The 21591-nt window shown below is 44.3% G+C and overlaps 2 protein-coding genes across 2 annotated transcripts in view; one reads left to right on the forward strand and one right to left on the reverse strand.

The window, feature by feature from the left end:
- Window positions 1-7480, forward strand: part of LOC141927358 (guanylate cyclase soluble subunit beta-2-like) — a 21538-nt gene extending 14058 nt beyond the window's left edge. The window contains exons 12-17 of the mRNA XM_074834536.1: window positions 1052-1198; window positions 1485-1639; window positions 3163-3377; window positions 3463-3582; window positions 4336-6156; window positions 6608-7480. Of these exons, the coding sequence (XP_074690637.1) occupies window positions 1052-1198; window positions 1485-1639; window positions 3163-3377; window positions 3463-3582; window positions 4336-4487 (789 nt within the window). The 3' untranslated portion in view covers window positions 4488-6156; window positions 6608-7480. The remainder of the gene's footprint in view (window positions 1-1051; window positions 1199-1484; window positions 1640-3162; window positions 3378-3462; window positions 3583-4335; window positions 6157-6607) is intronic.
- Window positions 7481-9365: 1885 nt separating this feature from the next.
- On the reverse strand, window positions 9366-14377 carry CCDC195 (coiled-coil domain containing 195). Its single transcript, XM_074834486.1, has 3 exons — window positions 14113-14377; window positions 12461-12722; window positions 9366-9498 (listed from the first exon to the last, which is right to left on the reverse strand). Exons 1-3 carry the CDS (start codon window positions 14375-14377, stop codon window positions 9366-9368), a joined length of 660 nt encoding a protein of 219 aa, XP_074690587.1.
- Window positions 14378-21591: the final 7214 nt, after the last annotated feature.

The following is a 21591-nucleotide window of genomic DNA, read 5'->3' on the forward strand; positions in this document are numbered from 1 at the left end:
ATTTGTTACAGAGAATTACTGTCATTACTATGGGGTAGGCTATCTGATAGAAGGCATGTACAGGAACACAGTTTTCAAGACTAATGTGCTGAACAGTTTTAAGTCATTATGTTAATGAACAAACCCAAAGATGAAACTATGTTCCTTTTTAAGAAATCCAGTTAATCTAATTTAAACTGATCTCTTATTTACTGATGGTAAATGTAACAATGAAGTCTCATAAGAGTAGTTTAGAAAATTTCTTTACCGTGTAACGGTCTTTTACAGTGAATTTTAAACATTTGAGAATTCTGTTTCAAACAAGCCTATTTCATTCCCAGTGAAATCTCTGGTACAGGGACAAACCCCAGAGTATTTCTCAGGTGCCTTGTCTTGCACTTCAAGGAGACTGGATGCTTGAAGGAGGATGAACCCTTCAGCATTTCTCTCACAGGCTGCAACATACTGTGGGAAAACAGCTGGTTGTAAGGAAGGATGCTCCCAAACTGCTTAGTTCACACTTTGCATTCTCTGACATCCTGAAGATTGGAGGTTTCTTAATTTCATGTGAACCCCTTAATAATAATAATCACCAGTGAATAGACTCCCTTGCTTTATTGTGACTTTTAAAAAAGAAATCTCTTTTAAAAAAGGAATACACTTTTAACACCAATTGTGAATTAGATCTAATTAATAGCATTCAGCTCTCAGATAATCTCCTGGCTCAGGAGTCTGTGCCTGGGGATAGCTCTGCATATCGGTCTGACCTGGGTAAGAGGAAGGTGAGAAGTCTGACACTTACAGAGCATCCCTTATGCCTTAGGGCCTCTCACACTGATATCTAAAATGGGTCAAGTAAGCAGGGACAGAATACGTTGAAATTTTTAGTGTGGAGTCAAGGAAAGCATCCGCATCTCAAGGAAGCTCACATGTGCTAGCTTTTTTAGTGATTGGAATCATCTTTTAGAAGAAGGGGGGAGTTGGTGCAGGTAAGAAGAGCCCCAAACAGCAAAGCACTAACCTGAGCAAGATATATATGGCATGCTGATATGCTTGTCCCTCTCAATTAAAGGTGGAGACAATTGGAGATGCCTATATGGTAGTAGGTGGGGTCCCTGTGCCTGTACCCACTCATGCTGAGCGAGTTGCTAACTTTGCCTTGGGGATGATAATAGCAGCTAAAGGAGTACAGAACCCAGTTTCTGGAAATCCTATCCAAGTAAGTTGTTAACACAAAGATGCATGTGTGTCTGTCTGCTGCTTGGGTTGGGCTTCTGGTTAATGTATTGCAGTAGGACATCAAATAAATTCCTCTGACTCCTCTGTGACTTTGGGCAAGGCCCACGTGGGTACATTTTTCATGAAGAGCCTCTCCCTGTGGATATTTGATATTTTACTAGTGTCCAGTGTTGTGTTAGGATGAACTTTTAGGTGGCTGGATAGCATTAAGAAAGATGTTAAATAACAAGTGACATTTCTGGGGGGTGTTTTATGTCTTTGTAAAGATTAGAGTTGGGATCCATACAGGTCCTGTCTTGGCTGGAGTTGTTGGAGAAAAGATGCCTCGTTATTGCTTGTTTGGAGACACAGTGAATATAGCTTCCCGGATGGAGAGTCATGGTGTCCCGAGTAAAATTCATCTAAGTTCCAGTGCCTATCAGTGAGTAACTATGATGGAAACTTTACCCGTTAAAAGCTGTACAAAAAACTACTGCCTTGACAGCTGCACCTTTCAATATAGATGGTGCTGTCTTTAGTCACTTATTTATGCAGCTTACTTATAAAGAAAAATCACTGCTTGCAAAGAGTTTTATGGGTTCTGATTATTTCAAATGCACTTGTATATGGAGACAGAGGTTTGAGAGTCTCGATCCTAGAGAGAAAAATATGGGAAAAAAACTGATTGTGATAGCTTATTTGGAAGTACCAACAGAGTGATGCGGATGCCAGAAAGACGGTCAGAACATTTAATTTGACATCCTGCATTACAAAAGCTTTAAAATCTCTGAATGAGCACAATCTGTGGCATAACAGTTTTATTTGCACTTACTAAGGATAAACCACTATCCTATTAATGCAGTAATTTACTTTCCTAAAACTCGTGTCACTAAAAATTAAATACTACATTTTCAAGAATTTTATGTACACATAAAATACATACATGAGAGGTGAAAGTGAAGACAACCTACAAAGGAGGAATACAAAACCATTGTCTGGGTACATAGGAATGAGATTAGGAAAGCCAGAGCTCATCTAGCATTGAAATGGGTAAGGAAGGTTCAAAGGCAGTAAGAGGAGATTCTGCTATGTTAGCAGAAAAGTATAAATGGAAATGTGGACCTGCTGTGGCAGATGATTTAGTGATAGTGCCCTGAATAAAGGCTGAGTTACTCAAGGCCTCTCTTGCCTCAGTTTTCACTGATGAGGTCTTTGAGGTCCCTGAACCTAGAGTCAGGGTTCAAAGAGTAGGTAAATTACCAGCATTGGAAGAGGATCAGATCAGGGGTCTTTTGAGGAATTTCAATCTATAGCAGTGTATGGGAGCAGATGGGATGTCTCTAAAGGTAATGAGAGAGCTGGGTGATGGCATTACAGTGTTGCTGACTGTCATCTTTGGAAGGTCATGAAGATCAGCACTGTAGCAACTGAAGAAAGCCAGATGTTACACCTATATTGAAAAATGGCAGGGAGGATAGGCTGGGGAACCATAGGCTGGTCAGCCTCATGTCAGTGTCAGTGAAAATCAAGTCCTCTTGGAAGCCATTTTTTGACACATGAAGAAGGCAATTGGGAATAGCCAGTCTGGATTTACCAGGAGTAAATCATGCTTGACAAACCTGATTGCTGCCTTTGATGAAATGACTGGAGATAGTTCTGTCTAACTGATATTGGCTGCCTCAGTTATTAAATTTCTATTTACTGGTCGATAAGAACCCTCCACCATGCTGAAGTATTTGACTATGTGATCCATTGATTTTTGATCAGACTGTATGTGTAAAACTATAAAAGCACAGCAGGCTTGAATAAACACTTGAAATAAACCCTCAGCTGCTCACAGATCAATACTGTTTTTCCTGGACTGTTGTGATTTGATTACTTAGATTACAATAGCTCTTCTAAAACATCAGTGTAATTCTTGCTAATCTTGAATTTTCATGTGTCATTTTGCTTCTGATATTTTAGATGCCTAAAATACAAGAATTTTGAGATGACTGAAAGAGGAGAAATAGAAGTAAAAGGCAAAGGGAAAATGCACACATACTTCCTCATTAGAAATAAAACTGCAAGTGAGAATGAGATTATGGGAAGGCCAATGAAAGACTCAGATTCTGGCCATGAATCTGTTCAGTCCTTTCAAGAAGGCAGGACTGAAACAATACCAAGTTGTCATCAGCCAGGTAGCGTCAACTCGACATATCTTTCCCTCCTTGAACAAATGAATGTTAACACAACTCAATTAAATATCCTTTTCTGTTCTTTCAGTTACTCAGATTCAGCCAGAGAAGGACCAGACCCCAGCCATTGCAATGAAGTATATTGATGGTCCTACAGATGCACAAAACAGCCTCAGAAGAAATCAAGCAAAAATTGCAGATTTAACAGGTAGTCATTTAGTTGCCATCTAGCAAAGACAACAGAACTAGGAAACAACTGAGGCTTAATCTTGCAGCTTTGTTATATTCCTCTTCTGAATAACCATTGTTTTACTCAAGCCAGAAATTCATTCCAACATATCCATGTTGGTGAAACTAACCATTCTGCACGCTGTTTAGGACCAAAAAATTCACCTTCAGAGCAATCCCGTGTTAACTGTGCGTTAGGGAGAAAGAAGCTGAGATAGATGTCAAACCTCAGAGTCTTTCTGGCAGTCCAAACAGAACAGATAAATGTTAGACAGCTCTTCACATGGACAGACCCAATTATTCATGTACACATCTTTTCTAGGAAAAGCTGTTATTATTTGTAGTTATGGGGAAGCCCTTATCGACTCAAGCCTGAGAAAGAGAAACCTCACTGGCTATGCAGCCTGGCAGTCCTCAAGCCAATCTCCTGCAGGAGCCAGAAGGTTTTATTGCCATGCTCATGTTCTGCGACCAAAGTTCATTCTCCTTTGAAGTAGCTGATACTGAAAGAGAGATAATGGATTTGATGCCATAACAGTCTAATCTAATGCAGCAAGTCTTGTAATTCTATTTATATGTTTTATAAATATGTTGTCACTGATTACTAGAAAATAATTTACTCCCTTCCCTCCCACCTGCTTAGACATGGTAGTTAATCTGGTATATGGCGTGCTGACAAACAGAAACCTCTACAGTCATTAAAAACTCACACTGAAGGAGTGTTTCCTTTCAGGCAAAACTTATGACTCCAAAAGCGATAGGAGTCTCCATGGCAACCGGCATGCAGATGATGGTGCTCGTCCTCTAAACCAGGAAAGAGTCAAACCTGCTACTGAAGAGCCACAGATTAGAAACATTCGCTCTAATTTTTGCACTTTACTCTAAGTTTTTTACTTTTTACATTAAACAGAGCAATTTTATCGTGATTTATTGCATTTTGCTGTTGTGAGACTGATTTTGTATATCAAGTATGGCATGAGTTTGTAAAAAAAAAAAACCTAAGGAAAAAAAGACATTTCATCAGTTTTCAGCAAAAAGAAAACAGTGGAGGATATTTTTTTTAATCAATCTACATGTGCCATATAATAGTCCCACTGGAGAAGGAAACCACTGCAAGATGCTTTGAAGATGTATTTTTCAGCCTCTGCCATGTCTTTGAATATCCCTATGTAAAAATCACTTTAGTATCTCATGCAGCAACTGAGAAAGAGGTGACTCATCCAGCTAGAAATATTCCTACTCAAATGAGCACTTGCCATAAAAGAAACATTCCCTGAAGTGACCATATGTCTTGACTTCAGCACAGCCAACAACTTCCCCATGTAAGGTTAGCAGAGTTTGATCTACATTTAACTGTGATGACAGTTTAATCTCTTAACAAGTCTTTTGTTGGGTAAAGGCATTATGCAGTAGAAGTGCAGAACAGATCTAATACAACCTGTATTTTTCCATCCTGAAGAGAAAATATTGTGTACTTTATAGCACCCAACAGTAAAAAAAATCATCTGTGACCTCTGAACCAGCTGTCCGTGCTGTACTTAGATGATTGTAGGACATGCATATAGTGCAGTTACGTAGCACTGAATTCATCACAACACTGAAGGACTGTTCAAGGCCTACGAACTCTCTGAGACCTTCAAACAAGTTGCAAGTTTATTTCTCATTTTCTCGCCCCAGCTAAACAAAAATAAAGTTTCAGGGCTACAGAGGGAGCCTGTCAAGGCTGAATTAATGTTGTTAATGTCATTGAAAATAACAGTGTTAAAGATCAGCATCACTTACCTGTTGTCAGAGGCATCTCAGCTGAATTACTTCCATGCTGATATATTCTTAGATTACGCCTGATCAGAAACGTCAGAGAAAAATTGAAGTTCATCTGTCAGGGATTTAAGATGTAGGAGCAAAAATACAATGGATATAAAGGTTGTGAACAACTCGGCACGTCATAAATTGTGCTCTCCTACAAACGGAGCTTGGAGTAGGTGGAATGTGCTTGTACTGGGTGACTTTGACAGGAGGTGCACCCCGCACACCGATTTATTACCTTTGGGCGTGGATTCATTGTCTAAGGATGCAACCATTTGAACTTTGAGGAAGACCTCACTGGAGAAGATGGTAATGTTACTCCTCTGTTATAGTCTGGAGCATCACATTTCCACCTCAGTGTCTGCAGTGAGAGTGAGGCTCTTTAAACACCAGACAGAGAGGTAAGACTGATGAAAGGCATCTCCTCCTCTCTATAGTATAACAATATGAAGTTTCACCTGGTTAGATTTTATTTTTAAATCTCTGAGACAATAGCTCCCATGCCTGGGTGCTCCACAGCTCTGTCTACGTAGCAAGTAGTGCAGACCAGCAGAGGAGGACACGTAGAGCAAAACCACCAATGCTGTTCACACTACAGGTATTTCAGAGGGCTTGCTAGTGTGGTCCCATGCACTGAATACCTGCTAGCTTTTGGAGCACCTTATAAGCACATCCCCTGACTTAGTTTCATCCAGAAGAGATCCATTCCTGTGCTTTGAAACCACTCTACAATGTGAAACAAAGTAAGGTAAGTGGCTTTGACCAGGAAATTAACTCAGGAGGGTACTCCTGACTCTGTCTGAAACGTTGATGTAGACACACCCTTTAGCATTAGCACTTTCCAGGGTACAGCTGAGCAGCACCATTCTGGGAGAGTGCAGTTTTATGAACAGCAGGCTTTATCTATTTATTTATTTATTTATTTTGCTATCTAGGCATTTTTCAATATTTTGGCGAGGGTGAGATCTACTGTAGGTGAAGATGCATCTAAGGATTATTATTGTTAAGTTGGGTATCAAGATTTTAAATATTTGACTGTGTGCTACCCTCAGACACACAACGTCTAAATTTCACCTTCACTCTTAGTAACTCCTCCCCACTGGTCCAGTGCTGATGGCGTTGCATTTCTGTATTATGACCATAGCTTTAAAAAGACTTTCATAAAGAAAGGTAATACTCAATTTCTCTCTCACTTACAGCAATGTAAATGTGAAGTAACAGTTAAATTGGCACTGTTCCACTGATGTAGGTTGAGAATCAACTCTGACAAGACTTTTTTGTCTCCAGCCTAGAGCTACATTTCCCTACTCTTGGCTAGTTGTGATGGTGGAACGGAGAACCTGTCATTTAACAAATGGCAGTGGTGGACTGTCTTTATCGGCATTTTCTGTGGAGATATAAAGCCACTTAGCCCCAAGCACAAGTGTGACGCAGGAGTGCATGTCTCTCAGTGATCAGTGCCAATGCAGGAGGGAACCTCTTGCTGTCTCAGCTGCTCTTGAAGTCCTGTACCTGTGCGGCTGAAGACCACTGACCACCTCTCTGAAAGGAAGAATTTCCTGTTGGAAATTGTCCAACAAACCTGGCCATCAGTGAATAGAGTTTAGTATATATTCCAGGGTTTACTATAGATATATTCCAGAGAGTTTTTAGGTAGAAGTCCAAAGCTCCTCTGAACTTGTATGGATCCTCTTGGGAAGAAGAAAGGAAAGGACCATGGCTTAATTGCTGCCTGCAGCTCACTGTCCAGATTTTAACACTCGCTTTGCTTATACCTGCCCTTTTTGCACTGAACAATCTATGAATGTTTAATATTGGAATGTTTTAATTGGCAGTAAGTGCTCGATGGTAAGTCACTTCATGCTGTACTATGGTAAAACAGTGCTTAGTGGTTTCTCTGTGACCTCTGCTACAATCTGGTTCTCTTGGGGATGCAGAGCTAGGTCAAATCTGCAACAACTGCTTTTAAATATTAATGTGCCTGTGCATCATCATGTGTTCTTAAATCTGTGGGCACTGCTAAAGACTGCAAAAATATAATTAAAAAATAAATATTTCCATTAACATACTGACTTCTATTTGTCAATGACTACTTTGTTTCCTTTCCCTCTTTTTGCTTCCACCTTTTCTGTTCTTTTTCCCTGTAAGTATACTAAAAGGTTTAAGACCATTATATCTCTAATAAATGTCTGGTGAGTCTAATTTCTTGACCATACAAAAAGGTATATGTATTTGTGTGACATCAAAATGATCAGTCCACTACAATTGACACTGGCATATGCTTACTAATAACACAGTCTTACTGTCAGCGACATATCTACATTGAATTGACACAAAAAAGGTGGGAGAAGAGAATTCCTACTGCTGCTTCATGGAAGCTGAGGCTTAGAAAACTTAAAAGTTGAGACTTCTGATATCTATCTAAGGCACATGGATTCCCAAATCCCATTAAATCTGGTGTTCAAACATGCATTGCCAAAAGCTTGGGCACCTTAAAGGTCTAAGGGCCAGATTTTCAAAGAAAGATGTTTGTCGTTACTTTGCTAAATGAAATCAACTGGATTTAGGTACTTAACTGAACACATATGCAGTGTCTAGTTTTTGACAATGAAGCTTTCTATAAAACATTTAAAAAGCACTTCCCTTTCTAAAATGGGCTGTTCAGTAAACTTTCCAAACTGTAACCTCATTTGCTGGAGGTCATTGATTCATTACTTCTGACATTACAATGCAACTCTGTATGGACCCAGGCTGAACATAAATATCCATATATAAAATAGCAGTGAAATTAAAATTACTTCATTGGTAAGAATATATTAAAAATATTCTTGAATATACAAACCATGGTGAATTCCAAAATGAAAAAAGGAGCACAGATTTTTATACAACATCACAGAAAATCCAGAAGGGATTTTTTTTTTCACCAGATTTCTGCTTTTGCAAGTTCAAGAGTTTAAGAGTAGACAATGAGATTAAAATCTTCCATAAAGTTATTAGTACAAACATCTACTGTTCATGCATTCTCTGTACAATATTCAATCAGTGCTGCCTGTACATAAAGAAATAGCAATGTGCAGTATTCTGGTTCCATAAATATTTGCAATCAAAATAAACATGTGGGACACTATATTTACTCATAAGACTAGAACTAACAAGCACTTCTCATTTTTTACAAGCTGTCTGTAGTTCTCTCTCATTGATTTTGCACCTGTTTGCTGAATTTCTGCTAATGATTTTTGATCTGATCCATGCTGAGAAGCCATTCCTGAAAAATTCTGATATTCACAGTTTTAACTTGGTGTACAGTCTTTAGTCTCTGGCTGGATGAACACACCAAGTCAGAAACAGGTTTGTAGTCACATTTTCATACTGATTAGTACTTAGTCTCCCCTGAGCTCCCTTAGAGGTGAACCCCGAATGGACATAAACAGTCATTGCCAAGCTTTGCAGAAATTCAGGGTAATGTTAACTGACTCTATAATGCCTTCTTAATTTTGCTGTATCAGTATCATAAAGTTTTATATACAGAGAAACTTCACAGGCTCTTTAATAGCTCGTTTTGTCTTTTGCATCAAATACCTTTCTGGCAAGGGAATCAGCAAACACAAGCGGTGACATAGTTTCCGCTTTTTGTGACAAATATATCGAAACCAGCTTCAACACCCTGTTTACAGCAGTCCTAAGGTAAGAGATCCTTGAGACATGTTGCGCAGAAGCTACTTTGTGGAGGTACCTTTGTTATCGTGTGTCTTCATCACGGTGTACGGGCTTCCAGCCGGCTTTGTTGGGGCTTCCATTTCCATGCTAAACATCGGGGCAGTGACCCGAAACACAGGCTGGGTGATTCTCTGTGCAGGCATCCTGCCAAAGTGTTTTGCAGGAAAGGAACCTGACACACAGCTATCATTTAAGGCCAATTTATCTCAAGAATCAATGGGCCTTTAAAAATTCACCAGCTCACATATCCTTTTCAGCGATGGTGGTTAACTGTTTTGTGCTCTGATTTTGTGGGCTTGTGAGGGAACCTTGCTTTTCAGTATATGATGGCATATTCATTGGTAAGAGGAAACTAACGGCCTTTACTTTACCCCTGGAGAAAAATGAGAAAGCATTATGAGGATTACAAATGCATAAAACGTGGAAAGAAAGTAAAAAAACCCAACAACCAGCGAGCAAAAGGTAAATGCTTTCAGCACTTGCATGCCACGTGGAGGCAGGATTTCATGCCCCGCTGGGATGGGGTTCACACAGTCTTCCCAAGGGAGGAAGCACAGTGTTGTCTGCCTGTCTGTCCATCTGCTGGAAGCATCTGCCTTTTGCCATGGAGCCTCACATCTCTTGATTGGCGCCCTATGCATATGTACAAAACTACGCACGTACAGAACCCTTAGGGTGCACGTGCACCCACATGGACCCTGGGGGTCCTTCCGTGGCTTCGTGTTTATATGCATCAGTACCCAGCTACTGCAAGTGGGTGTGAGAGCAGTGGTTTCCAAGCAGTGAGTGTGCGTGTGGTAAATTACACCGGCTGTGAAAGCAGAGGGAGAAGCATGCTCCTTTATTTGTCCCAAAACTGGTTGGTTTGGCAAGTAAATGGTTTGGGTTTTGCAGAGCTTTGGTTTTCGTTCTGACTGCCCTCTGTGATTGCTGTCAGCTCACTCAGGCCCTTGAGGAGTACAAGACAGGAAAATCACAAAACTATGCAAGTATTTATTGATGCTTACTGCGGGGGGTGTCCTGCAGGGCAGAGGACCTCTGCGATTTCCTTGTCCCTTCTCACCTGCTAATTAGACCTGTCCCATGGGAAGGTGAAACCATCAAGCCTGAACCCCCCAATGGTGACATTTGTACCAAACAGGCCTTGTACCTTTTGTAATTTTACTATAATAGCCCTGAAGACAGTTCCCAGCCTCTCTTATCCTCCCTAACATATTCAAATATTTAGTCTTTTTTTTTATTTACTAAAAAAAGTGGAAATCACATGGTGTAAATAATGCTTTAGCATGTATGAATGAAAATGTTGTAGACATGCAAATTAGTGATGATTTATTAGCAGTGCTGTTATTTTATTACTTGGATGCAACTGCACTCTAGATAAATCCAAGGTGATACTTCTACAGAGTTAATTTTAAAGCAAAAATATTCAGCATCACATATAGGATTATAGCTTTGGAGCAAAATGTGACAAATCTACAATAAACAAAGAATAGGAAAAGCTGTCATGGACCAGCATGCTGGGAAGAAAAAAAATGTCATCACTGTAAAAAATTAAGCTCAATTAGCTTGCTGAATTCATTGCCACAAATTACCCTACTAGTTAAAAGCTTTCTAAGCTTGTTGTATGTGTTAGACCTTTGTGTATATAATGGAAACATTCACCATTATGACCAGAAAATATATTAAACTTTTTTTTGGTATAAGAAACACAAAGCTTCATGCTTCAGGATATCACCGAGTGATACCCAACCCCTGCTGAGGAGGGTTAGGTAAAAAGCTCTTTTCCATAGCCATTTCTTCTCCTAAAGCAGCCAACAGTGAGTGGACATGAGTCATGGTGCCACACTTGCTGTTGTTCACAGCTGACACGACAGCTCTAAAGATAGCGATAAAATAATCAGCACTGTTCCTTTGGCCACTGGGTAACCGGTGCTTTTAAACCTGTAGGTCCCAAGGCATTAGTTGTAATAGATCTACGCTGCTATTTTGATTGCTTTGAAATCTCTCTTTCCCCTTATGAGAAAGCAGCAGCATTTGCCATTGCTGTTCCTGCTCCTGCGTTCTGACCCTGTGTTCCCTAACACACGCTTTCCACGCGAGCTGGCTGCAGGGCAAACCTCTCAGAAGTGTTTATGTGCACTGAGAGTCTTAAGTTTCCCCGAACCCAGTGGAGCGTATGCTGAAATCCAGAGCTACAGGTCACGATATGAGTTCCCTGCCAGCGACTAAATTTAAGTACTTAAATGCTGTAAAACATCTGACCCTCAAATGTCCTTACAAGAGAACCCAGGTGCCTATGAAAACTTGACCTTGTTGTCCCCTCCAGCCTCCCAGTGAGGAGCTGGGCTCCTAACTGGGTTTGCATGGGGAGCGTGAGGTGCCATGCACTGGTCTGCTCTGAGGATGCGCTGCTGTGTGAGGGTGGCACATTATTCGGATAAAAGCTGACACGATGTACCACATGTGTGGGTACGTCAATGCAGGCGACACAACCCGCTACAGCTGTGCAGCCCCCAAGCTGAGGCTGCTGGAGCCCTCCCTGGGACATGTGTGGGCTGGCAGGCCCACAGAATTCTCCCTGTTCGAACGCATACGCTTTGAGGCCTTTTGGACTCTTTTTCTTTCGAGCATGGCATGATCAGCGCTAAAACCATCAATCTACCTGGATTCCCAGGGTGTATAGATCAGCACTACAAGGCGAGCGGGGCTACTGTGTATCACAGCCTCATTACTGGTGCTTCTACCATTGATTGTTGCCCTATGTTGGAAAGCTGCTCATCAGTGAGCAGAGACACTCAGGGCTTGTCCAGCAGCCATTTCACTTAATTTAGAAGCTGTCCTGAGAGCATTTTTCTCAAGGCTGAAAGCATTAACTTGTAATGCTTCGATTACAAGGAAAATATGATACAGTACATCTAAATCCACGAGCCACGTTAATCACGCTTTCAAAAGCATAGTTCAGAGTTCCTTGATATCTCCATGCTTTTCGTTCAAAGTTTAAAAATTCCTTTCAAGCTTAGCTTGTCAGAACAACACATCAATCTGCAAAATTCTGCCTGACTTTAAAGGAGAGATTTCAACCCCATTCCCTCTCCCCTCAGCCTCTGCTTTCTATAGTAAATTTAAACCGCTAACACCAGCAATCTTCATGCATCGCAAGGAGGAGCAGGACAACTTACTCAAAAGAGGTCCCCTGTCTGCTCAAAGCCCATATACATTCGAACAAAAATTTTGCTGGTAGCTACCTAAAACCCAAAGCAATGTCCAGATATGCTATTAAGTGAAACCTGCAACCAGCCCAGGCAGGCAATGCTGTGAAGGAAAACTGAACCTACCTACACTTATAGACATGCTCCTGAAACAGCTTCGTTTTGCTGGAATGACTGTAGGAGAGACAGTTTTCTGGGGTTTTTTCAAGCCCTTTCTCCTCTCCACTGGTGAGCTGTGCTGTGACAGGAGGGGCTGCTGGCTGGGCAGTGCCCGGCGTGCCCGGGAGCCCATTGCTCAGAGGCCTCTTGGCAGCCCGATGAGACCTCGTGCTGGAAGGAGAAGGCGCTGGCACAGCGGTGGAGTAGCGCCGCACGGTCATGGTGGTATCTGAGTAGCAGAGACAAAAGCAGAGCTAGGAGCAATAATAATATTGAGAATTCAGATATTCTTAATGTATTTTTAATCATTTTCTTTTGGCTCAAAAATGTTTTGTACATAGGGAGGCAGAAAGGCAGAGGAGGCCAAACAGCCCCTTTGGATCTCACCCTTTCCCCTAGAAGGCAGCTGGAGAGGAAAAGCCACAAGGTTGGAAAGTGCTTTGCACATCTTTCACACTCACTGAAAGACCAGTCAGCTATTCCCAAGTTGACAACATCCATAGCCACCAGCAGCCCCAGTTTAAGAGGCCCTCAGGTTAGCAACCTGACCACTGGGCTCAGTGGGCTTGGTGGTAGGCATTACTCAATTGCAGCACTCATCTAGCTTCACATAAATCCACTAGTACTCTTCAGCATCTCATCTCATTCATTTTCATAGACTTGCCTCTGTCAAAACTTGTGGGGGCATTTCTCCACAGCCCGGCCCTTTCCAGAAGTCTGGTTGAGATGTCAGCCACCAGACCTATGGAGCACGTGGACTGTAACGGCAGCTGCAACTCATAACACACACCATACTAATGCCAAAAAGTTGTGTTAGTGAAGCAGTTTTCCAGTGGACTGGATGTGACAGACACCAGACAAGGAGGCGACAGGCCTCAAGCATGTACAATGCCTAACAGCCTGACCCTGCCAATAACTGCATCCAATTCTAGATAACTACTTCTCACCAAACAACATTTTGCTCTAATTCCTGCTTTGTTAAATCCTCCAGAAGTCCCAAACAGACTTCTATAACTGAGGAAAATTTCCATTTTTCCCCTCTGATAAAACTGTGAAGAGTATATTCCTATATATCGGCTCCTCTCTCCCTCAGCCAAAACTAACTGCATTATCTGCAAAGAGAAACTGCACATCTGGTGTGATGTACGCAACCCATCACTATTTGTTACTTTCTGTAGAGTTTTTCTCATCTTTTACCAAGGCAAGAGAGTTTACAGCACTATTACAACCGTTGGTCCTTTTCTGTCTGGAAAAGACAGGGGACAGGCATGGGCAAGATAGTCCATGCCCACAAAAAGTCAAAGCACTAAATCAAATTCTGCTTAAAAAAGACAAACTGAACTCTTTGAGGTGATCTCTGCTTGAGTAGCAGCAAAATCCTCCACTGAGCTCAGCTTGGGGGATGCAGGTTCCCCCCCTAGATAGCTCACAGAGTGAGACACGGCTTAGGGTGGGTTTGGGTGTGGGCACCGAAGGAGGCCAGAGCACTTCCATCAAGTTAACTAGACAGACAGCTAGTGCCTCATCTCCCATTCCATGCAGACATGTAACAGCTGGGCTGGGAGATCCTGCATGGGCAGCACACATGGGAGCCATGGACAGCCCGGGCTCTTCGGTACCTGTCTGCTCCTTTGGTGCTGGAGCAGGACCAGCCACGATGCTTCTGTGCAGGAATGCTGGAGAGCCAGCTGGTCCTTCCCCATCACTGGTGAGGCTCCTCACGCCACCGTTCACACCTCCTCTTGCTGCCTCTCTCTCTGGTGGCACAGCTCTCTGCCCGCAGACCTGCAGCTCTCCTCTCAGGACCCTGTTTTCCCTCTCCAGCTGGTTGATTTGGGAACGCATCTTGCGGATGACCTGGAGGAGGTGCGTGTTTCCCTCCATGGTCCCACGCTGCTCAGCAAGGCTCCCCGCTCCACCACCAAAGCACTTGCCCAGCAGAGAAGCTCCTAAGCCGGCGGCGGGCTGACCCTGCCCTTAAAAATCCTCTGGACAATAGGAGTCCCTCCCCGCATGCAGAGCTCGGGCCAGCTCCCACCACCCAGAGGGCTGGGCTGAGTTGTCAAGTTACTAAGAGAGGGCCCATGATTTATTCATTCAGGGGCTCGTTTTTCAGAGCAGAGCTGGCCTCTTACACACTGCACAAATCACTGTCAACACCATATCGCTGTATCATTGGAAAACCCTCCTGCCCCCTCGCTTGCCTCGAGCCTTGTTTTTCTCCAAAAGGACCAAGGACGACAGAACCCATTTCCTTTGGCTTACCCAAAAAGGCTAGCAATTGCCTCCGTGGCACAGAGGGAGGGGTCGTCCTTTGCTGGACAGCAGTTCATCTCTCCCTTAACGCTGGGTGAATTACTCATTTTCGTTCTGTGCATCTGGAAAAGAATTAGCAATTTCTCAAAGGAAAATTAAATTTCCAAATGAAAGCTGATATGGTGTGACCCCCGCTATTAACGAAGTATGCCAACAGCTGTGATGGATGAGCAGGTAAAATAAAGCTCTCCTGAAAGGCCACAGCAGAGCCCGCTGCCCCTTGCCGGGCACCTGGGGAGGCTTGCTGGAGTGGACCGCCTGCACCAGCACCCCGGGAGCGTAAGGAGAGACAGATCAGGCATGAATCTTGTATTAGGAAGGGAAACATAATCCTCCATGCTGCTCTCATCACCTAGTCCCTAAAGCGATCTTTCTGCTGGCAGTAAAATGCAAAAACCTGCAGGAACATCCTTCCACCCCCCCCTCAACTTACTTTAAAATACAAAACTCGGAATGCCAGAAAACCAGCAGGAAAATAATTTAACACACCTTTTGCTTTGAGACCATTCACTTTCCAGTAGCTCAACAGTGACTCAGGGATATCTGAGAAAAAAGACCTTTTGGCTGTGTGCACTTCACTGCTTTGCTGCTGGAGGCTGGGGGAAGAAAGGAAAGCTGGCGTGAAATGCTCAAAACAAGAGATGACTTGGTTTTATTTTTTCCAGGAGGTGTCAGAGGAGGGCTATTGTCACAAAGCCATCAGGTCTGCAGGGAGGTGCTGCTGCCCAGCAGCTACTGGGCAGTTGGGCAGAAACTGCTGGAATGAAGAGAAAAACAGGGATAAAGGCAAGGACCGTGCCTAGCAAGGGCAGGTACGACTTGCTGTCAAACCTGCAGGAATGCACAGCTATGCTGATTGTTCCAGTGACACAGGCACAAGGCTGGGGACAGGGGCCGTGGGAGTCACAGAATCACAGAATCGTCTAGGTTGGAAAAGACCTCGAAGATCATCCAGTCCAACCATTACAGGCAACCCTGCTGTTACCTCCCAGGAACCTCTCCAGAAGCCTCTACACAATTCAGGCTGTGTGCAGAGAAGTGAAATGAATCTGAGTTTTCAGGCTGCAAACAAAGCCCATGGCATCCATCATCTCTCCTGAAATCACAGTGCATGGGGAAGAGCACGTCAGGCCCTGCTGTGTTTCCCCTGCCTGCTGCGGGGCTGGTGGCAGTCTGGGCTTGATACATTGGCATTAATCTTGGAAAATCTCCTGGCAGGTCGTGGCTGTCCTCTCTCCAGCCCACCCAGATTGCATCAAGAGCAAGCATCAGCTTATGCTGAGTTTTTTCCTCCCCTCCAGAAAGGAGCCTGTTGCTGAAAGCATAATAACATGCAAATGAGAAGGAGTGGGCAAAGCTGGGCTCAGAAATGGACTTGGACCAAGGTTTAAATAACAGTGCAGGTGCCCCTGTGCTGGGGACGCTGTGTGGTAAACAAAACTGCTGGAACAGAAATACAAATCCTCTCCATTTTGGAGTCATCCAAGGACTTAAAACATAGCAGCAATCCTTCAGTGTTGGTTTCAAATTTATGTTTATGTTTCTCCAGCAAGTGGATCAGGTACTGGAGCAAGCGACAGCACTCATGTGTAATTATACTATCGCTGCTGATCCTGCAGCTGGCAGGTTCGAATGGGCAGGGGATGCTTGCCAGCTCCACAATTAGCTTACCCCGGCTGCAACTGAAGACATCTGCTCCGCTGATCCCATGCCTGCTGCTCCACTGGAACCAGACCGGAGCAGGCACAGACCTTTTGTTGTACCAGAGACTTCTGAGGAAACGATGTTTGTCTTGTAGCCTTGTAGTGCTGCTCCTGCTTCAATTCCTGCCCAGGGATTGATAGGCAGGGTGGCAGACGAGTCAGGAGTTTTGGATGATGAAAACCTGGCAAAGCTAGATTTGCCACCAGGCTGGTCAGTGTGTTCCCCATAAGCAGATGGAGCTCCATGCATACAACCTTGCATTTGTAAATTCTGTGGGGTCCAAGATGTGCGTCTGTGCTGCCGGACCTGTGGGGCCACCAGCCCGTGGCAGGGCAGGGGAGCTCCAGGGTGCTGCTTCTCCACCTACCACGGGTTAGAAACGGGTGCCACTTCACCGTGGCGCACTCATAGGCTGCAGCTTTTGACTGGCTGTATATTGAGTGTACCTCCCTGCACCTACTACAGTCACCTATAGCTGTTTGGTTTTTGCTGTGAAACACTTCAACTTAAAGTAGTTTAATAGGACAGTCTCTCACACATTAGTGCTTTGCAAGTTGTGCTTGGTAGGACATAGACCTGGGTGAAATTTTATTTACCTTCAGTCATATCCAAACCTCTCTACTAGGAAGAATAGCCAAACACAGAGGTGGAGCTCCTGGCAGCTGCTGGGCTCAAGCAGCCCCACAGCAATATGCGTGTGTGACTGCTGGAGCACGTTCTGTGTTTCAGTGGACTGTATGAACTGCATACCAAGTAGTGTTGCAACAGAAAACCTGTGAACAAAATGCAGAAGCCTTGCGGAGTAGCTTCATCCAAAACCAGGAGGAGCTTAGCTCTTTATTCTGCCACTACTTGATATTCTGCAGCTCCCTGCCTGGCACGGTGACATGAGATACTGTGCGTGTACGCGGCTGCTGCAGGGGGTCCCTGGGGAAGGGGCTATGCTGCCAGAAGAAAAGGTGTGTTGTGAAACCTGCCATCAGCAGAATAAGGCACCTGCACAGCTACTGCTGTTGCTGAACAGTTTTTCTAGCCATCTTTCTTGCCAAATATGCTCTCTTGCTCCCCTGAAGGTTAGAGAGATAAAACCAAAAAGGACTCATTGATACTGCACTAAAAGGAAATATATTTTTTTGTAAATCACAACATTTTGCCCTTGAAAATCCATCAGCAGTAAGCACGTGGATATCTTCTGTGACACGCTGCAGCTGGAGGCATCAAGCCTCCCAGTGGCACAGGACCCCCTGTGCAAAAAGATAGAGTCTCCCCTCTCTGGGGGTAACCCAACCAGCAAAGCACAAGTACCAGGCTTCAGCTTGCCATAAACATCCGCAAAAGCAGCACTGCAACATCCACACCCTGCACTAGCACGGCAGGGACTGCTGCCCCAAGCTAAGGCTTCCCCTTCCCACCACCCATGTTGGTCAGAGCACAGCTGGGCTGCCACAGGTTTTGGTTTTTAGGAGGAGGGGATTGAGGCAGAGGACCAAGACTGAAAGCGGCTGGAGGGAAAGTCTCTTTCTATTACTACTCAGCAATAAACAAACATCCTTTCTTTTTGCCTGGTACCATATTCCTCCTAACCCATAGACTTCCATCCTTATGACACTCATCTCCCCCTCTGATGCATCTGCTAGCTGCCGCACCTTCACCCCTGCCTGCCACGAGGCATCCCATTGCACCTGGGCTGAGGACCAGCAACACTGCATCGCCTCTCCAGCCTCGCTGGGACAGGCTGGAGAAGCAGCGCAGCAGCCTGCCCGCCCCGATATGCAACTCACAGGAAAACCTGGGGAAGAACGCAGCTCACAGCTCCATCATCCCTACACCGAGCCTGAAGCCCAGATCTCCACCAGAGCAGGAGTCTCCAGGGGAGGTTTGCTGTTAGCAGCCACGAACGTCAACAACGCTGGATTTATTCATCCTGTAAAAAATGACCAAGCAAAAGAGTAACGGCAGCACTACTCAGGGTCAATGCCAAATTCTTTCTATCGCCACTGTGCAAGAACATTGCTGTTCCCCAAGTCCTTGCTTGTTTTCTGACTTTGAGTTATGTTTTGTGCTTCATTATAGTGCAAAAGAGACTAATTCTCTTCTGAATGTGTCTGTACAATGTAAGGAGGTAGAAAAAGAATATTTCAGTGGATTTAAAAATTAATAAAAAGTATGTATTTTAGTGTGTTGATTCTGTTTTGCTGACACACAATTTTGAGCATTTGCTCCTGTACATCTGAAGTGACTGAATACGTTTAATGTCAAAATTTGATCCCATATTGACCTTTTCCTTGTTTAATTCTCAGCTGCCCCATTTTAATCGAGGTAAATTTATATTTTTCCCTGATTTTTGATATTATTTCTCCACTTCCACTCTTCTCAAAGTTTAGACATTTATACCTTTAGACATCTAAATTATCCCTATGATTTACTTGGCCGGTCCTATTGCTTGAGGCTCAGCAGAAGGTTTGAGATTGATGCTCTACTTGAATGCATTTTCTTCCAAGCACTTGAATAACAGCTTGGACGTGGTGGGACATGCAACATGACCTACAGGGCCCTTGCTTACCTGAGCCTGGTGTGCCAGCAGCCACCGTGGCTGGCATCAGTGTCCCCATAGGTGCTGCTCTGCCAGGCCAGAGTGCATCTTGCTTTGAATGAATTTCATCTGGCTCAGCCATGCAAAGAAATGCATCCTTCTTGTAATGGAAGGATTCAACAGAGAAGATTTTGCATCTCAAATTTAAAATGTTCTAATAATTGGATGAAACAGCGCAGCCTCTAAAGTTTGCTGATCGTGTCTATGTTTAATACAATCTCCTAACGTGCCCTGGCCATGCACTCCCCGAGGAGAGCACCGCTCTTGGCTCATCTTCCCAGCCTGTGTACCCCCACCGAGAGGTATGTCCCCGTAGGGCCACTGCTCCTTCCTCGGGCCAGCCTGGGCTCCTCGCCAGAGCTGAGCTGCCACAGTGAAGGCAGGTACAGGAGCTCATACCAATTTCTACAGCAGTGCCTCAGGCCTTCACCGCAGCAATCAGCTAATTATTCACTGTCTAAATTCATTGCAGGGTTGTTTGCAGTGCCCCCAGTTTTAGCCATGGGAATACCTCCCCCTCCTCCGAGCTGGCATCGCTCTGCAGCTGAACAGAGGAACCCAGAGGCCCATTTTGGTACATTGCCACAACTGCAAATGTTGAAAAATGTCCATACTTAGTCTGAAAAGCATGAATTTTGGCTCCAAGCTATTGCAGTTACAATCTGCTATTCCTAAGCCCCTTCTGAAGGGCAAAGGAAGGTATGCTGGTGCTGGGAAGGTATGCTGAGCGGGGTGCCAGTGCTAGCATGCCAGCAAGGCAGGTGGCTGCCCTCCCTGGTTCGGGATGTCCCCCAGAACTGGAGCCCGCCCAGGCTGTGAAGGAAACCTCTTTTTCACCTGTGCAAGAGGGCCAAGACAGTGTCCTTGGACGCACAGCTCTGCGGGGGCACAGCAGCAGCCCCCACAAAGCTGCTCCAGCCAAGGGCAAGGTGCTCCTGCACCTACAGGCACATGTGCTGCCTGGGCTGCAGCCAGCCCCACCACCCCGCACCCGAGCCGCCGTCTCGGCCACCTGCACCTCACCAGACCATGAACAGCAGCTGACACGTGTCACTTCTGTACAGAGTTGTTTTTCTGAGTGTGCTTGGGCAGCCATTTCCCAGCAGAATGAAAATTACCCAGTGGATTGGCAGGACGAGCCTGAGAAGGTGATTGCAAGTCTGCATCAGTGCTCTCCCCTTGACATCGAAGTGGAGAGAAGTGCGGCAGCGAACCAAGTGGGAGGGGGACACGGGGACACAGGCTGCCTTTGGGGCACAGGCTCGACCAGCAGTGCTTGGAGAAGAAGCAGGGAGCAGCAAGGGCAGAGCCCGTGGAAGCGTTCACCAGTCTCACGTGTAGCCAGGCGTGAGAGAGTATAAAGCTGGCTGCTTTTTATGCCTGAACGAAATCTTGCCTTATGCTCATGACTAATTAAATGCTCCTTTTTAACCATGTCTGAGCAGTGACTTTTGCTCATGCTGGGTGCAGTGAGGCAGTTGTGGGGAGCAAGCTGCACAACCTCCCAGAAAGAAAACAAGACAGCAAAAATCAATTAATGTTTAAAGCATTCTCAGGTTTCATCATCTAGTTAGATAACAATGGCAAAAATAAAGTTGATTAGTCTATTTAACAGGTAATTGTTTAACTTGTTAATGTCCATTAAGCACCCTTTTTCTTTTGCACAGACCATTTGCCTGAATGTGCCTTAACCCCCACATCTATGCAGAAAATTGCACACAAGCCTTATTAAAAGAAACGCCCACAAGCACCGCGCTCGCTTCATGGCTGCAGGGAGCCAAGTACCTGTGCAACATGCTGAACCTCTATCTTGGTGTACACAGCCCAATAATCTTTTCAGTGTTGCTTTGATTTTGAGTATTTGAGGTTTCTGAAAGGGGTCTGATTTCCAGCAGGGGATGCTCAATACTTTCGAAAAACCAGGCTTAACCTGAACATGGGAAATAGTGGGAAATAGAAATCCGAGATACATGAGTCACGTCCGAAAACCTTGGCTGCGGTTTTGGACTGGCAGTGAAGCAATGCTATAGAAACGTTTCAAATTTTTCAGAGAGCACTTCAGGCCTCCATGTTGCATTTCCAAGCTTCTGGGTATCTCTCCCTTTAAATGGATCCCCAAGTTAGTCTGGAATAATCAGAATTAATCTGTTTCACGCCAGCTCCCTGCAAGCACAGCATATGCTACAGAGTACAAAACCATGCCTCATGCAAGAAAATCTATATGCTCAGCTGGAGATTTCTGTAACTAGGAGCATGCAACTGGGCCCATAGTCACCCGCACAGAGCTTGCAATAGCTTTCAAATTAAAACAAGCCATCACTCATGGGAGATAGTCTTATGATTATGGAGCAGCTCCAAGCAGAAAATTCATCACAAAAGTCAAAATAATAATTATTTCTTACTCAGTTTTCTTTTCTCAAACAAAACAGACCATCTAAAATGTATGTGAGGATATTTGTATCTATGTAGCTATAAGATATCACAC

This window comes from Strix aluco, chromosome 9, assembly GCF_031877795.1.
Source record: "Strix aluco isolate bStrAlu1 chromosome 9, bStrAlu1.hap1, whole genome shotgun sequence".
NCBI classification, from domain to species: domain Eukaryota; kingdom Metazoa; phylum Chordata; class Aves; order Strigiformes; family Strigidae; genus Strix; species Strix aluco.

Coding starts and splice junctions, on each gene's coding strand:
- CCDC195 (XM_074834486.1), bottom strand. CDS start 14,377: ATGGAGGGAAACACGCACCTCCTCCAGGTCATCCGCAAGATGCGTTCC. Junction 12,723..14,112: donor AGCACCAAAGGAGCAGACAG/GTACCGAAGAGC, acceptor TCTGCTACTCAG/ATACCACCATGACCGTGCGG. Junction 9,499..12,460: donor GAGCATGTCTATAAGTGTAG/GTAGGTTCAGTT, acceptor ATTTTTCTCCAG/GGGTAAAGTAAAGGCCGTTA.